Source organism: Microtus pennsylvanicus, chromosome 3 (assembly GCF_037038515.1).
Source record: "Microtus pennsylvanicus isolate mMicPen1 chromosome 3, mMicPen1.hap1, whole genome shotgun sequence".
Lineage (NCBI taxonomy): Eukaryota > Metazoa > Chordata > Mammalia > Rodentia > Cricetidae > Microtus > Microtus pennsylvanicus.
Genome location: NC_134581.1, coordinates 114,678,191 through 114,697,175, shown reverse-complemented (window position 1 = coordinate 114,697,175; position 18,985 = coordinate 114,678,191). Strand labels below are relative to the sequence as shown.

At 38.9% G+C, this 18,985-nt stretch overlaps 1 protein-coding gene across 1 annotated transcript in view; it reads right to left on the bottom strand.

Moving 5' to 3' along the window:
• The window catches only part of Atp6v0d2 (ATPase H+ transporting V0 subunit d2), a 41,531-nt gene that overhangs the window by 4,159 nt on the left and 18,387 nt on the right, over positions 1 to 18,985 (bottom strand). The window contains exons 3-5 of the mRNA XM_075968026.1: positions 5,835 to 6,013; positions 2,916 to 2,995; positions 1,623 to 1,700 (exon numbers count right to left, since the gene is read on the bottom strand). Coding sequence (XP_075824141.1) covers positions 1,623 to 1,700; positions 2,916 to 2,995; positions 5,835 to 6,013 — 337 coding nt within the window. The remainder of the gene's footprint in view (positions 1 to 1,622; positions 1,701 to 2,915; positions 2,996 to 5,834; positions 6,014 to 18,985) is intronic.

Here is an 18,985-nt window from a genome sequence, read left to right as displayed (position 1 = left end):
GGTCAGAAGCAGGGTAGCTTTATTTGGAAGCAAAGGCAATTACATTCTGGCTCCTGCATATAGCCAATCCTGTAAAGCATTTTATAACTTCCAGGGGTAAGAGAAGAACTGCAAGTGGATTGTTTGTGGCAATAAGAATCCTTGAAATGAAAGATAGGGTAGGATAAGTAACATGTAGATAGTTGTCCCAGATATTCTTCGGTATTTTCTAGTTGCAAGATGTTAGAATTTTAAGAAGGGAAATATGACAGGGTAGGCAGCATTGCAGACATCAAGTCAGCAGAGGCCATGCCAGAGGAGATTGTTGCAGTAGAAAACACATGATGTATTTGGAGGATGGTTAACATCTTAAACACCTAAGGAAGCTACTGTAAAATTGGATAGACAGGTAGATGGGGAGACACCAGGAAGCACTTCACATGCCAGGCTAAGGACAGATGACTCTAACTGACTATAATGGATTATCCAAATAATCCATTCATTTCCCATGCCTTGCCATTGTAATTACAAAGTTTATTCCTTATAGTTTATTCCTTAGCTTGTAAGCACAAGTTCCATTCCATAGGTCTGCATAACGGAACACTCCCTACACTGAGGGGGAAGGAGCATTCCCATCAAAAGCTCTCTTTATCATAGCAAGTGCTTCTGTATCCATCCTACTTGATGTGTCTTCTTATGAATTCATTTTATGCTTTAATGTTCTTTGTTCCTTTTGTCTGAAAGCTCTTAGTATGATGTGTACCATTGTAGTGAACTCCACTCTAATTTAAAATGTTTAAATATGTTGTTTTGATCACTCCTAAGCACAGTTTGACACAGCATTCCTTTTATTTTTCAAGAGTCTTGGAAAGCCACTGAGGGATGCATGTTAAACACTAAGTGGAATCTGTGCCCTGGGGTGAACTCCAGCCTCTCTTGATGTCCACCCCAATCTCCTCCCATGCACCTATGAGTCAAACTTCTGTCAAGAGGACCTCTGAGCATGGGTATGTTCTGTGGTGATAAAGAGAAAATTTAAAAAAGAGTCTTGACATTAGTTCCACAGAAGACAGTGATGTAGCATCCCACACATTATCAAGTTCCTGGTTTTGGTGCATTTGAACTATATTCTTTCTGCTCAAAGCTGGAATGGTGGAGAACTGCTTAGGTAGCCTTAGTTTTAGGCTTTTATAAGGATCATGTCATGAATAGAGCTATAATGGACTGTGGGCTCAACCTACAGGATATTCCTGCTGTTCAATGTTCCTTCGTTGGAGAGAGTTTGAGTGGATATTATGAAAATATTCATAACCTACAAGTTGTTAGTAATATAAAATGTTTAATGAATTATAGCCTACTTTCTACATATACATCAACTAGAATCATAACCACACATTTAAAGTAATTTTGTCTGATTGAGTTTTGCATTGGCAGAAATGAATCCAAAGTCCTATATATTTTAGGTAAGTGTTCAACCACTGAGCACAATGCTGGCTTTCAAGAAAACACTCCCTTAAGACATCAAATGATGTTGCTTATTGAATTTTCAGATAACTTCTGAGATAAAGAAATACAACAGGGTTAAAGTAAGGACAAGTATGCAAACTCATTTGGCAAAAACAGAGCCAAAGGGTCCTTCTTACCTCAAGAATGGGGCACATAATTTCTGCTGTGACATCACCGTGATCCTTGCAGAATTTGTAGAATGCCTCAAGGTAAGACTTAGAAAGAAAGAAGATTATAAATCATGAAATGAATAACTTCCTTCTAGAAATGTCTAGGTCATATTTTCATAGCATATGAAATGCTCTAATGGAAACTGAATTGCTCCTAACATAGGAGATATTCCATAGTAAATTTAATAGAGATTTAGTATACCTGTGACCGAGACTAAAAAGAACTCAATAAAAGAACAAAATTGCACTTATTACAGTGTATAATTACCTAACAGGCATTTATGTACTTCACTCCAGCTATTCCAACAAGAGTGCCAAGCACTTTGCTGAACTCTGCAAATGATTTAGTAACTCTGATATTAAATTTCATAAGACACATTGGTTTTGACTATGTGAATATATTGAAAAGCAGAGCCTAGGTTGTCAGGTTAGACTGCCTGGACTTGTATTCCAGATCTAATACTTAACTAACTCAATACTAAGTTCCTTCTACCAAGGAAGCCTCATGTCTCTTCATCTCTCATGTTTATAAGAGGAACAAGAATTGCACAAATCACAGCTTTGCTACTAGGCTGAGCGAGTTAAGGCCCATGAACGGCTTAGAACACAATGTTCTCTTAGTTACATCTCAGGAGTGCCTCCTTTCAAGTGTCTCTTTATAAAACGAAAATGCCTATAATGAAATACCTTTGAAAGAACTATGTATTTTAGCTTAACACACTATTTATATACCACAGTGGTATATATTAATATACTTTATGAGAGTGTCCACTGGAAGACTTTTCTTGCCCTATAGTACACAGTCTATGCTAATGGTGGCAACAGAATTCAGACATTCTGGCAATCATGCAGTGGCACATATGACATTGTGTCAACAAGTTGGTAATGCTGGCATAGGTTTAAAATTACATGGACAGATTAATTTTAAGATTCAAAGTTTTATAACAAGATCTACAGCAAAGATGGATACTATAAAAGAGAATGCCTGTTGTTTATGCTGCTTGCCTATGATATGGTTTTCCCACAAATTTATCTGCCTATCTACCATCATCTTACCAACACATTTTGCATTTCAGGCATTGTACATAGAGCAAAGGACAGAATAAACTGACATGCATGCATGAGCCCAAACAATAAAAACTATGTTCTAAATATGCATCACTTCATAATTGCAAAAGCTGGTCAATGGGCAATGATAATAAAGAACTCCAATATGTTATATTGTGTAATCAAGAAAAATACATCTGGAAGAACAATTACCTTGTATAGTTTATTGCGCAGTAATTCAATATTCAGTTCATCGAGAGTATTTTCAGACATACAATCTTGGAAGAATGGAGCTGAAAGCAAAAGAATATGAATCTCAAGCCAGACGATAAAGTGTAGGAAATGAGTATAGTGCCACCACGTGTGCTCACTGCTGATGAAAATTCTGGGGAGTAGCAGTCCACACTGGGTCAGGCAAATGTTGATAAGGATGATAGAACTTGTTATTCATTAAGTATTTACCATGTATGAACCTTCGGCACTACATGTTGTACCAAACAATAGATACACATTAGCTTATTTAATTTTCACAACCTTGGAAACAGTCATTTAAGACTTGCTTCCTTTTTGCAATTCCTTCCTTATACCCTAACACAACCTTATAGTAATATTTACCACCTGCAACCAAATTTATACCAGGCACATTGTTTTACTAAAATTATGTTTAAATTCATTTTTAAAACTGTCAGGATTTGAAATGAGGAAAATGGGGATAAATTAAATTGCTCAAGTCATTATACTGAGACCTTGCAAAGTCTGGCTTCAGATTCACAGCTCACTCATCCCAGACTCACCTTGTTTCCACCAGGCTGCACTAGCTAAGCCACAGATACTTAAACGTGACCTAGCACACCCTTGCCTTTTTTTTAGAATATCTGTTTGAAAGGTAACTATTTTGGCTCAGAGTGTGGGCTCATGGGTAGAGCATATTCTTAGCATGCAAAATACCCTATGCTTAACCCTGCTCCCCAAATTACTTTATTTTAATTATTATTTTATATGCATGAGTGTTTTACTTGATGTATGTCTGCACCACAAGTATTCTCAGTACCTGCAGAGACTAGAAGAGGTTGCTGTGTTCTCTGGAACACACCACATGGGTTCTAGGGATTGAACCAGGTCCTCCAAAGCAGCTGCTAGTGCTCTTAACCACTGAAGCATCTGTCCAGCTCCTGGTCCCCAATTTAAAATGAAAGCTATTTTGCTTATGGTCGATAATGAATTGCTACCATCTAGAATTCTGACGGTAATAATGCTTGAAATTTTTCCCATTAACATTTTGAACAATGACATTTTTATTGGTGGTAAGATATACTGAAATTAAGTCATTTCATAATTGGTCTAGGTAAGTTAATAAAGGCTCTCAACTAGCTCATAGCAAAGACATTTATAAACTTCTTTAAACAAAATAGTCCCTAGATATGACCCGAATTAAATAAGAGTTTAATGTGAAAGGATAAGGAAAACAGAAAGGGAACACATAGTTTGAGCATGTACAAGTTTATCACATAATTGCTATATCCTGGTAGAAAGCCTATGGATTTGGTGGTTGGGATATGAGCTCCAGTCCCTTCCTTAATTTGAATGGCTTATAAATGACAGAGACCAGATTGCTTCACGTGTCTTCATCTGAGAGACAAGACAGCAAGGTTAGATGATTTTTCTGTGTATTGTACATTTGTATACATATTCCTATGTACATGGATGCCCACACATATGTGTGAGTGTGTGGGAGCGTGTGCGTGTGTGTGTGTGTGTGTGTGTACAAATAGAAGACAGAGGACACCTTAGGTATCATTCCTTAAGAGGCACCCACCTCGTGTCTTGAAATAGGATCTCTCTCCCTGGCCTGGAGCTTGCCAAATAGGCTTGGCTAGGGGTCCAGCAAGTCCTATCTAGTGCTGGGATTAGACAAATGTGCGACAATACTTAGTATTTTTCCTTACAACATTCTGTGGCACAAACTTAAGTCCTTATGCTTGAAAGAAAATTGCTTTACCAACTGAGCCATCTCCCTAGGCCTAGATGATTCTTTTGATATTGTTTGTTTTTATGAAGTAGAGTCTCTCTGTGTAATCAAACTGACCTCAGGTTTGCCAACCTCTTTCTTTAGTCACCATGTATGTGCCACCATGCCCAGCTCAGACGTCCTGTCAGCAACTATGAACCTGTATATTATAAAACTACTTTCATAAAAATGTTTCATATTGAAGGTACATTTTCTAATGACTATGCTAACATGCACAGGCCATTTTACAAATAAATATCCATACTAGATGTAAAGCAAAGGATAACCAGACTACAACCCACAGTACTAGAGAAACTAGGTAACAAGGAGGCTCCTAAGAGGGATGTATGTATTACCCTGGGAAGGAGAAATAGATGAGATCTCCTGGGTAAACCGGAGGCAGGGGGTGGGACAGTAAAGAGGGGGAAACAGGGTATGAGAACATGGGGGAATGGGATGGTAGTGCTGGGGAAGGGACAGAGGGGGAAAACAATGAAAGAGATGTCTTGATAGAGAGAGCTATTATGTGGCTAAGGAGAAACCTGGTACAAGGGAAACTCCCAGGAACCCACAAGGATGACCCCAACTAAGATTCCTAGCAATAGTGGAGAGGGTGCCTGAACTGGCCTTCCCCTGTAATCAGAACGGTGACTACCCTAACTGTAATCATAGAACCTTCATCCAGTAACTAATGGAAGCAGATGCAGTGATCCACAGCCAGCACCAGGCCAAGCTCTAGGAGTCCAGTTGAAGAGATGGAGGAGGGAGTATATGAGCAAGGGTGTGGTAACAAGATCAAGATGAGGAGATCTACAGAGAACTGAACCAGTCTTGAGGGAACTCGCGGACTCTAGATGGACAGCTGTGGAGTCTGCATGGGACCAAACTAGGCTTTCTGCATGAGGGAGACAGTAGTGTAATTTGGTCCTGACTCAACTGAATGTAACCAGGCTTTGTAGCCTCCTCATGAAAGGCCTTACCCTTTTACAGGAGTCAGTGGGGAAAGGCAGGGTGGGGGAACAGGAGGGGGGAAAGGAAGATCAATTGTGACTGGTGTGTAAAATGAATAAGAAAATTAAAATACAAAAGAAAAACAAATAAAAACAAAAAATAAGTTTCCATACCTAATGGTGTTTCAACCAGCACAGCCTTGAAGAGATCTGAGGTGGTCTCTGCAATGTTGACTGCTTCCATCTCCGTGAAACGGCCCAGTGGGTGACACTTGGCTAGAACTTCTTTCACAGACTTCTTTTGCAATGCTCCATTCATGAGCAGAATTACATTGTCTATCATATAGCTGCATCTGGAATAATACCCAAGCATTAGAGAACAATTAACTGGGTAGTGTGGTGATTTTGTAGTTGGGCCCTGAAGAAGTCCACAGGTCAGACTCCCTGGGAAATGACATTCAAACTCAAGTTTGAAGAATGAGTGGAGTTTTTGACATAAAGCGCTGAGTCCTGGAGGATAGAGGTTTTCAAGGTAGAAGGAAGAACATCTGAGATAACACACACACATAAAGTCTAGATCACTGGGGTAGGCCCAAGATTGCTCATGATAGGTCATGATAGATAAAGGGAGGAGCTTGGGTATTAAGGATATTGGTGAATGCTGAATTTTTCAACTATAGGTAATGTTATGGTCTATGTGTTTAATATTAAAATGGAAGAAAAGGTAAATACATACATATAGAGTATAGTGCTTTATAAAAGTTATTTTATTTACTCTCCATAACATCACTGTAATATTGGTATTATTAGTGTTTCCATTTTCTATTTGAGGAACCTGTGGCCCGGATAGATGCAAATGTAGCCCATAATAGCAACTACATCTAACAAATAGGACAGCTGAGACCCAAACTCTGGCAGTCTGCTTCAAGTACAATACTTTTTAGTCCTTGTATTACTCTGTTTTCAGTGTTTAGGACCATGAGTAGACTGGGAAGTTTTGGGTTGAGAAGAGACAATGTGGGAAGAAGACATTTACGGATCATGTAGATTCTGGACAGAATGAGTTTAACCAAGAGCTAACCAAGAAAGAGCCAGAAACCCTCAGAAGTGTAAACTAAAGATATCTACAGACAGGGGGAGGCAGTTTAAAGCTAGAAGACAAAGCCTGAGAGGGATTAAGATCACTCCCTAAAGAGTATGTGTGCAGGCTAGTTTTATGTTCACTTGATACAAGCTGTAGGCATCTGATCGGAGGGAACCTCAATTGAGAAATGCATCCATAAGATTGGTCTGTAGGCAAGCATATAGGACATTCTGTTGCTTACTGATTGGTGTGGGAGGGCCACAGTTGGGCTGGTGGCCTTGGGTTCCATAAGAAAGCAGGCTGAGCAAACCAGTAAACAGCACTCCTCCATGGCTCTGCACCAGCTCCTGCCTCCAGGTTCCTGTTACTTTTGAGTTCTGCCTTAGCTTCCTCCATGAACAGAGATTCAGGATATGAAAGCCAAATAAACATTTTCCTAGCCTCATGGTGTTTCATCACAACAATGGAAACCTTAACTAAGATAATAGCAAAGAGTTCATTCTGTGTGACCACAGGAGGAACCTGTGATAAAGTGTATGAAGAAAAATGGCCAGATGGGGGATAGCCAGGGCAGTAACTCCAAAAAGTCCTAGAAAGTTATAAGGAGATATTAAAAAGTGTCAATGGCCACAGGTACATTAAGGTAGACACTGACACAGACATCCATATGCTACAGAAACTAAGAGACCATCTAAGCTAGTAAAAACACTTAGTAGAGTGTGTTTGTGGGAGAGGAAAGGGGGAGAGAAAGGCAAAGATGATCAATGTATGTTTAAATGAGTAGGAGATGAGAAGGACAAAGAGAGAGAGCTCATACCACAAGTTAACCTTTTTTTGTTTTGTTTTGTTTTTGTTTCTCAAGACAGGGTTTCTCTGTAGCTTTGGAGACAAGCTGACCTTAATGTAAGGAGAAAATAGCCTTGCATGGGCTGGACATCTTCAATTTAGAAGGTCAGTATTTGCTTCGTGTGAAAGAGGAGAGAGGGCAATGTGTAATGCCAAGGAGGGAGAAGCAGTGGAGAAAATGAGGTGACAGGTTGGAGGAGGGAAGGGACAGTCAACTGGTAAACGGACAACAAACCATGTTTGACAATGGTGGGGACTGCACCACAATATAGACTTGAAAAGTGACACCTTGCAGAGGCTTGCGGTGAATTTGGATACTGGAAATGCTGTTGCAGGAGCCTGGTGCATGGGTTACATGCTTACTCACCAATTCATTTTTTGGTGGAAAAGCAAGTCTGCCTTGCCATGGAAAATCTACAGTCTACCCCACTGAGAATTCTAACTAGCATTCTTGAAGCAGTTAATTATCCTTCATAAAAAGTTTCTTTGCTTTCCAAACAGCAGCAACAAATTTAGACATTATGAAATTTTAGAATCTTCTTTATCTGTTGAAAATGATACTTGCATGGTATTGTTTATCTAACTGTCCCTTTAGGCTCAAAGGCAATTACCTGACAGAGGATTTACTATCATTTAATAGTCTTTGGTGAGCTTCGGGCCCTTGCTATTCCCCATTGCACCTCTATAATATAACGGCATATGTATTCCTGACATTCTGCAACTTAAGTTAGCACTGTGAGGAGGGTTTGCCTACATGTAATCACCTGCACAGCTGTGTGGACTGTGTTTATTACATGTGCTTATGTTTTTGCTAATACAGAAGTTGGCTTCTTATCACAAAGAACAAGGGTAGTACGGATTGGTTTGAATTATATTTCAACTCATTCTTCGAGTAGACTTGTTTCTAAAATAGCAATAACACCAGTTCTTTTTTTTTTTTTTTTTTTGCTTTTTCAAGACAGGGTTTCTCTGTGGCTTTGGAGCCTGTCCTGGAACTCGCTCTGTAGACCAGGCTGGTCTCGAACTCACAGAGATCCGCCTGCCTCTGCCTCCCAAGTGCTGGGATTAAAGGCGTGCGCCACCATCGCCCGGCTAACACCAGTTCTTATAGCATTGTTTAGGAAAGGAATGATTAGGAGATATCTGTTTCCTGTCTTCCTCCTTGCCTCCTTGTCCCCATCACACATCAATACCATCAGCTGTTGGAGGTAGGACGTTGCTCAGAAGATAGATTACTTTCTCCTGTTCTAATATACATAAAGCTCTGTGGCCATGAATATGGTCACTAACTTCAAGTCACCTGGTTACTTACCTAGTTCAAACTCTTTCTTTAGGTCATTTTGTTCACAGATAGATTTAGATAAATTTGGTCACAGATTCAAAATCAGTACCTTCTCCGGCAGGGTAATTTTTACTACTATTCATAGTCTAGACCAACCTCCCTGTTCTTAGCCCCTTTCTTAATAGTTTATTCTATGCCTATGATATTGGCATCTGAGGAAATCATAGTATAGTCACTCAATTTCAGAACTACTTTAAATTGTAAAAAATACATTTTAGGCTGGGTGAGGTGGAAAATACCTGTAATGCTAACACTTGGGAGACTGAGGTAGAGGACCAGAAGTTTGGGGTCAAATTGAGCCATATAGTGAGACCCTACTTCAAAACTTATAAGTAAATACTAGTCATTCTAGAGTTTGTATTATGTGGTAAACATTTTGCAAGTTCTCATTCAAGCCTCCTGACAATTCACTGCCAAGACTTTACAGATGAGGGCACCGAGGCTAGGGCTGAGGAGTATGTGCCTGCAGATCAACCCGGTCAAATCCGACAACAATTTGTTGACACATCAGAGTGAGTGGGGAGAGGTTGGCAATTGCAAACCCCTGGGCTAGGTGAGAGCATGCTTGGCAACCCACGTGCGTTTGGTGACAAAGAGGAGCAGGGTTCAAGACTGAAGGGGGTGTGTAAACAAGTATCAAAACAGAGGGAAATAGAGTGTTCTTTTAAACAAATTTGGAACCAGAGAACATGAAGGGGCAGACTTGCTAGGGCCATGGGGTAGATTAAAGTAACCCATGCATATCAGAGCGGTTTTTAAATCATAATAAGATTGTCACATTAGAAAGAGCCGTGACTTGGGAATAGATAAACATGATTCTAAGGCCAGTTCTGCCACTTAAAAGCCAGTTCTCAAACACTCCATTTCCTCAGCTTAAGAATGGAAATATTTATTCAGTTTTGAATGGTTGACCTCAGGATTAGTCATAACAAGAAAACACAGGAGAGTGGTTCGAATTAAAGAAAGCCATACACTCTGAGAGGAGATTTTCCTACAAATTGGTCTCTGCAGGAGTGGAAATAGAACATGAAAAACCACATCTTTAATATGAAAAATTTTGCAATGTTTATATCTTTTTTATTGAGCTGGAGATTTCTTCATATGTGGTTTTACATTTACTTTTAAATAAAAGAACCCTTTCTTTTTTCGGGGGTGTATTAGATTTTTAAAAAATACCAATTCTAGTTCCCATTCCCTCCCCTCTTCCCATTCCCTCCACACATCCTCCCACCCCACCCCATCTAATCCCCAGAGAGGGTAAGGCATATTTATTTTTGGAAGGTACAAGGCCCTCCCTACTATATCTAGGCTGAACAAGGTACACATCCAAAGAGAATAGGATCCCAAAAAGCCAGTACAGGCAGTAGGGATAAATCTTGGTGCCACTGCCAGTGGCCCCGCAGTCTGCCCCAGCCATGCAACTGTCAACCACATTCAGAGGTAGTAGTTGTGTCCTATGCTTGTTCCTTCCCAGTCTGGCTGGAGTTGGTGAGCTCCCATTAGCTCAGGTAGACTGTTTCAGTGGGTGAACCCATCATGCCCCAAAAGATGCCCAGTCATACTACAAAAGCATTTGTTCAACTATGTTCATAGCAGCATTATTTGTAGTAGCCAGAACCTGGAAACAACCTAGATGCCCCACTGATGTGGGAGTGATTTCTTTCAAATCTGTTGCTTTCATTGGTTAATTAATAAAGAAACTGCCTAGGCCCATTTGATAGGCCAACCCTTAGGTGGGTGGAGTAAACAGAACAGAATGCTGGGAGAAAGAAGCCGAGTCAGTAGTCACCGTGATTCTCCCACCCGACACAGCCGCAGGTTAAGATCTTCCCTGGTAAGCCACCTCGTGGGCTACACAGATTATTAGAAATGGGTTAGATCAATATGTAAGAGCTAGCCAATAAGAGGCTGGAACTAATGGGCCAGGCAGTGTTTAAAAGAATACAGTTTCCATGTAATTATTTCGGGGCATAAGCTAGCCATGCGGGCGACCAGGCACCAGGAACATAGCCCGCAGCTCCTTCAACAGGAATGGATAAAGAAAATGTGGCACATTTACACATTAGAGTACTACTCTGCGGTAAAAAACAATGACATCTTGAATTTTGCATGCAAATCAATAGAATTAGAAAACACTATTCTGAATGAGGTAACTCAGACCCCAAAAGATGAATATGGCATGTACTCACTCATAAGTGGATGTTAGCTATAAACATAGGATATCGCACTATTGTTTATGATGCTAGAGAAGCTAGGTAATAAGGTGAACCTAAAGGAAAACATATATAGGTTCACCAGGAAATTGGAAACAGACAAGATCGCCTAAAAGAACCCTTTCAATTTTCACCGTTTCTCTTGGAGGGTAGGAGGTAGGGATAAGAAGCCTAGCAGCTGTGTAGAAGGCTGAGACATCCAAAAGACCATGAGCCACAGTGATGTTATAGTTCAGGGCCGTTTATCTGAGTTTAATCTTTGGAACCAACCTACTGGGGAAGGAGTGAACCAATTCCCCAAAGTTATCCTTTGAAATCTACATGAGTGTGCCTGTATTCACACATGCACACACTAATAATAAAGAAAATTAAAACGGAAAGCTGGTTATGCTTTGGGGGATTAGCTTTAAGTGCTTAATTTATAGGTATTTTGAAAAAAACAGTTGACATTCTTATTCTCTCTCTCTCTCTCTCTCTCTCTCTCTCTCTCTCTCTCTTTCTCTCTCTCTCATCTCTCTGTGGCCAGTTCTGTACTTTTGAACTCATGTCTTTGAATGGTCATTATTCTAAATGTTAATTTTCTCTTTGGCAATGAAATCATTAACTTTAATACAGTGTTATTAAAGTATATCATGTGCATAAATAAAAATGTTATAATGAGGTCATTATATTTTATAATTAACATATGCTAATATGAAACCCCCCAGACAAAAATGGAAGCTGTGCTTACCAGTGGCTCTCCTAAGTGACAGTCACTTTTGTACATAAAAAGACTTGAACTTGTTTTGGATGGAAGTACTGAAGACTCAGTCTGAACTCCTTTCTTTGGCCTCAAATGAACAGTGTATAATTTGGTGATTATACTAGATATATGGTTTAAAGGTATGTGATTTTGATGTGGCTTGATCCTGGAAGTCACGTCTTTATTACATAGGTTTACTTCATGGGTTGGGGGTGTGCATGCTATGGTGTGTGTGGAGGTCAGAGCACACTATGAGGGTGTCAGTTCTCTCTTTCCACTAGGTTCTGGTAGATAAGTATCTTTACTCAATGAGTCATCTTGTGGACTGATTTTTTTTTACATTTTTATTTTACATTTTTACATAAAGTTTGATTGTTCCAGTTCTTTCTTACCTAAGAGACCACACCAGCATCCTTCTATCTGTGCTCTGTGACAACTGTCTTAGGTGATCAGAGTTCTTAGATATGTTGACTAGGTCATGTTTGCACATGTGGGAAACAGAGAAAGGAAGATACCATATAATTTCAGATATAACTGTTCACCAACAGATCTTTGTGTGTGTGTGTGTGTGTGTGTGTGTGTGTGTGTGTGTTGTGTGACATATTTGGTATATTTTAAAACAATTTATTTCAGCCCCCAGTGAAACTCCTCAATGGAAAGTACTGGTTTACTCATACAGGCTGACTTGTCATTCATTATGACTCAATAAGGGCCACACTGTATTTCTCGACTTAATAATTTTTCAAGTGAAGGTTTGACTTTATAAACATCTAATTAAGTCCTGGAATTGCTCAATTCAGACCCAACCAGATGTACGCCATGGGGAAGTCCTGACATTCTGAATGGTTTGCAAATACACTGGTGAGAATCAGAACACACACAAAAATTCTGCTCCCTCTGCATTTTCAGTAACATTTCTATTTCTCTGAAGCTTCTTTGTTTAAAATAGAGGAAGTGAAAATTAATTTTTCAGAATGATTTAATTTTTGTTTGTCACATTCATTTTCCTTCTAAAAATAACATACTGAAAAATTACTTCTCATTTATCATTGCCTATAATAGCAAACGTCAAAAATGAGGATGTTGTTTACTGTGCATCACACAAACTCTATAACTGTTCATCTCTTTAGTATTTAAGGGAGTGACCAGACTTGCTGAAAATTCCTCAAACTTATTTACATTTTTTCCACACCTGTGTCACGTTCTTTGTCTTTTCCCCATGCATAAAGATGCTGAAAGTTCAAACCCCTCTCACCTTCTCAGGCAATAGTCAGATGCATTTTTATTTTAGCTTTTAGAAATGTTTACAACTCAGGGCTGGTTAATGAATAGTAGAGGATCTGAGAGATCCAGCTGCTCTTGAAAAGGACTGGGATTGAGTTCCCAGTACCAACATCAGGTAGTTCACAGCTGCCTGTAACTCTAGTTCTAGGGGAATCTGACACCCTCTTCTGGCATCCTCTGGAACCAGGCAAGCACTTGGTATACATACATAGGTATTCACACATCCACATAAAATAAAAATAAACCTGAGAGATGCCTTCAGCTGGAAGGGAATCTCTGTCTGTCTGACTGTTTATTCTCTCTGTCCCTGTGTCTTGGGTTTCTATGCATGTATACTGGCAGAAGCAATGATGAGTGTAAGAAATACTCAGCACATTCATTCACAAATATTCATTACCTATTTAATAGAATGTATGATCTGGAGTTGATTATTAATTTTGCCATTTCCAACTGTGTGCTCTTGGGTAAGTTATTTCATGTGTTCATTTGAAATATAGCTATTCATAGTTTTTAACCATCTGCAAAGACAAAGACTTTACTAAGTATGTTTTTGAATGTTCCGGGTTTAGAGCAGAACAGGGATGCAATAAACATTTTCTTTTCTTTATGTTCACACAAGTGTGTGACCTGATCCTTCTCTGGGAGTGGAAATTGCCCATTTCCTGCATTTTCTGTAACTATTCTATCCACAGAATGATCATTATATGAAAAAGATGGTTCCCCCTCTTCAAGCAAACTTGAAGCTTCTCAGAAAGTGAGAAAACTATTAATAGATAAAAGTATGTTTTTGGTCAGTTAGGTCAGTTAAACATGCTGGAACCATCTCTTACAGTCTGCTTCTCACAGTAAAGCACAATAACATTTCATCTTTAGTGTGTTCAATTATCACTCAGAGTAGGTTTTATAGACTGTTATTTTTTTCTTTCTGACACAGAGAAGAAACAAATCCCAGTGAATAGTAGAGGATCTGAGAGAGGTATAATCTGCTAATATGTAAAGTATAAAAATGATGATCTTTTGACAAAGCAATTTCACTTCTGAGAATCTATACTAAAGAAATGATGTCACATGAAAGAACAGGTGTAACTGCGGTGAGATTGATTACTGAACCACTTGAAATACCAAAGAAATTAAACAAGCTAGAGATGGTGCCTGTAATATCAGTGCTCTGGATCCTAGGCTGAAGGACTGTGAAGTCACAGTCATCTGAGATTTACAGAGAGGCCTTTTAAAACTGATATATCAATCAATCAATCCAGATAAAGAAAAAGGAATGATTAAATAAATCATTTTGTGCCCAAAATAATACAATATACTGTGTTCACTGTCTAAAATACATTTTACATGTATTTATCTGGAAAATTTATAATAAATATGAAATAGACAACCTATAGACAATGTCTATAATGCAGTGCTATAGTCTACAACAAACAATAAAGCTAATGATATAAATTTGTCCTTCTGGGGCTGGAGAGATGGCTCAGAGGTTAAGAGCACTGACTGCTCTTCCAAAGGTCCTGAGTTCAATCCTCATCAACATAGGGACCCCCAACCATTTGTAGTGAGATCTGGGGCCCTCTTCTGGTGCTGCAAGCAGAATACTGTACACATAATAAATAAATAAATATTTTTAAAAAATTGTCCTTCTATGTAAACATGCGTATACCTGAAACTTTTCACATGGAATATGTAGGAAAGATATAATCAAAACATATGTATGGTTACCATGGAACTTTGGAACATCGGTACTTAATGTATTCCTATATTTTAAAAAACCCAATAATGTTAATGCCACTCAGTATGGTTGTTGTGAGAATTAAGTGAGCTCAATACATATAAAGCATTTATAAATGCACTACCTTGTAGTGAGTATTAAATTCTAATTAAAAACTAAGTTTTTAAAACATACTGATTTTTTTGCAGTAAAAAAAAAGGAAGATAAACTAAAACTAGGACCACAGATATCTGGATCACTACCAAGGTAGATGTTGATCTGTATCCTAAGAACAAAGGTTATGAAACAGCCTCAAATCTCTTTAAGCAATCACAAGGAAGGAGAAACAGTTTGGAAACCAGGTTACCAGGATCAACCCCGCCCCCTGGTGGACAATTCATGGTTAGGCAGCTCATGGACAAAGCCCATAGGAAAGAGCTGGCCTTTGACCCAGATTTGTATCCCACTTGAAAATCTGTTGCAAGGGAAGACATCCTAAACTCCTCCACACCCAGTCCCTTATTATCCTTAATCCTCGGGCGCGAATTTTGCTAATTTTAGCAGCAGTATTAAACTGGTCTCTTTTTCTTTGTTCGTTTCACCACTTCCACATAGGTATACAACCTCTTCCTACAAGCTTGGCTTGGATGTTTGCCTCTTTGTGCACCCTTTCCTCACTCCCCCAGGTGAATATTGTGCTGGCATTCGCAAGTAAAATTTGCTACTTTTTTTTGCATGTTTGAAGATTTTTGAGAGAAGGTAGACTGGATGTGCTTAATTATTGTGTAAGTGCACATTTTTACTGGTGATTTTTCACAAATCTGCGATTTATGTAAAAACCCAGGGACCCTCATTTGGTTTAACCATATCCCATTTTCTCTTGAAATTACTAAACATTTTTAAACCAAAGACTCTGCATTTTATTAGCAGTTGCTATCACAAAATACGAAGCTAATCCGTTTTTAGAATTAAACTCACAACTCTGTATTGTATAAAATGACATTTCTTCCTTAAGTGGAAACCAAGGCTTTGAATGACTAAAGGACTTTTTCTTGGAGGATCCCAAAGTAGCATAGTGTAGAGTCGTGGTTATGAGAATTTCCCAACCTGCATCAGAGTCACCTGTAAATAAAATGTGGATTCACAGACATGTTCCAAGACCCACTAAGCCATGATTTTTAGAAGCACAATCTTGGAATTTGCACCTTTAATAATTCTTTCACAGTTAGAAAACAAAACTCTTATGAATTTATTTTTAGTATTAGACTCTTGCACAAATCCTCACTTGCAGTAGTTCTTAAAAACATGTGATGATCCAACAAATATCACCCAGTTTAGACAGACCAGATTTCAATTCTGCAGAATAGTGCTGGTGTTTTCAGCTCTTATAGGGCTGGGGAGGTTAAAATGATGAGGCCGTTATCAGTCACTGCAGGTGAGACTGTTTAGCCATGTCCTTGCTTCTGGTGGAATTTCTGGAGACGGTGAAAGCTTTCAGGCAGAGCCTTGTGTAAAATTGGGAGAAAGACTTTTCGGCTGGAAACTCACAACCAGGAATGAAGAGTGATTCTGAGGTGACTTTGCATCACTGTGACAGAGCCTGATGTAAACAAGTCAAGAGAAAGACTGACTGACTCACCATTTCGGAAGTTTTACTTAACCATGGCGGGAAGCAGTGGCAGAGCAGAGCCTTCCACTCACACTGGCCTGGTAGCTGGATTCGCTGCAGTTGCTCACACAGGCTGAACATAAACCGCTCATAACTTTTGTGAATTGAGAAAGGCTTGCCAGAAGTAAAGCTTGTTCTACCTGAAGTTTAATAATATTTATCTGATCAGCAGCACAACACATCAGGTGACACCTGTGACATCCTGTGACATCATGAAGACATGAGGCGGGCAGGAAAGGCATGCCCTAGAAACATGCCTTCTACTTCCTTCAACCAGGGCCCAGTTCCATCACCTTCCAATAATTTATCCAAAATACTAGCCTATCCATAGAGTAAACTATTTATTAGATCAGAGAGAGGCCTTAAGTTCTAGCCATTGGTGGAAAAAATGTCTCTCACAGACACACCTACAGGTGTGCTTTGCTTTTCTCTTGGCATCTTTTAGTCCAGTCAAATTAATAGTCAAGATTGATTGCCACTATTGCCAATCACAAAATATTATTGGAAATTTGACTGTGGAAATAAGAACATAGTATATAATAAGCAAAGTTTTGAGAAAGGGAAACACAAAGCTTAACATATCTAAATAGTCTGAATCAGAGAGAAGGCTCTACAGTCATTTAAAAACAATGTCAGAATATTATTTATGTTGGAAAAAAGGTGACAGTGAATGTAAGGAAGCTAATGTTTCAAATCAACAGTGATTTTAGTCCTTTAAAAATGAATAGAAAGAGACTATACAAAGATGTCAAGCAATGATGACATAAATGGTAATTTATTTACATTATATGCTTTAATTCACATTGGATTTTGAACTTCTTTTGTCTACAGAGAAAAATAAAAACCCTTGTAAATTATTTCTTCCTTTTTCCTAGACTGCCTAGTAACTACTGCTGTTTTCCCTCACTCATCACAAATCTAGATACTAAATTCTGAGACCTCTAACTCCTAAAAGTGTCTAACCACAATGTAACCATCCCCTCTTTCCTATCTCCCCTGCCAAGATTTCCAGTGCAAATTTAAGAAATAACTTCCTCTGTATTTTCTATGCTTTGTCTCATCTCCTGAACACACCTTTTATAATAACAACAAAATTATCTCCCTAAATACATCATTCCACTCACTTTATGAAGTAGGAAGAATTAACAAGTAAAAACAAATAAGTAAACAAGAAGGAATGCAGCACATTTAGAACAGGGCTTCTTGGAGTACTGGGTACATAACAGCTCTGCAGACTTAGGAAGATTATTTTTCAATATGTCCCAGTAAATAATTATGATAGCAGCATTGGCAGTTATTGAATGAGCACTGTGTACACAACAGTCCTAAGAGCTGGTACCCTCTCACTGGTCATATGAGAAAAGAGCATAAAGACATAACATTAAACTGCTCAGTTATCTGGCCAGCTGCGGTGGAAGCATCCAATCATTTCATCTTATGGTCTCACAGCAGGAATGCAGTCCTTGTCATATATGGTAGTGACTATCAAGAGAGGGTCACAGTTTGGCACAGGGAAGGCATGTCAACTTGGGCATCTTTGGGAAAGTCCTCCTTTCTTGACTTTTACTTAGGATAAAAGCCCTAAACCTGGCCAGGCTCTTTTCTTGTCCCCACTCCTTTCTCTTTAAACATCTAGGTCCATACCCAGATGAAAAGAGTTCCTCTTTCTAAGCACAAATTCTTTTCATGTCTCAGTTATTCCCTCAATATATGCACATTTTAAATATTGCTTGTGTCTGCCTTCTCTGCAGATCCTTTAACGTCATAGCTATTGCTCTAAGTCTGTAGGCGCCCCTGCCTGACTGAATGCCGAGTTTGTGACAGTTGCTGCCTAATCCTATCTTGGCTTTTCACCATTCAAGGACACATCTACTTCGTTCAGATAGACATTCTCAGTGAACTTGAGTCATGGTGTTCATTTCCTGTCTAGACTGCTAAGGACTTGCCTGGTTTTAGTACTGAAAGGCCCAAGTCTATAGAACCTGAACACACAGCACAGAGCAAAGCCTTCAGATAATCTGTAGGTCATGGATGAGACAATAAAGAACTTTGGTTACCCCTTATAAATGAATCTTTAAGGTTTCTTCAGATTAACCTGAGATTCTCAGTATCTCTCATCTTTAACCCAAGATTTCTCATTGTATTCATCCCTGTGCCTACTGTTCCAAATCCCTACTCCAAATACCTAATATTCCCAGACATTCAAGCAGGTAAAATAGCATAGTATTTGTATGTAATCTGCATGCATCATTCCATATATTTAACTTATATTCTAGATCACTTCTATTAACTGATATGATATAAATTCTGTATATGTAGTTATATTTTAAAGCAGCATGACAACAAAAATCTGTACATGTTCAGTACAGTAGGTACAATGTTTATCAGCATATTTTTGATCTACTCTTGATGGAGGTCAGGAGTGCTACAT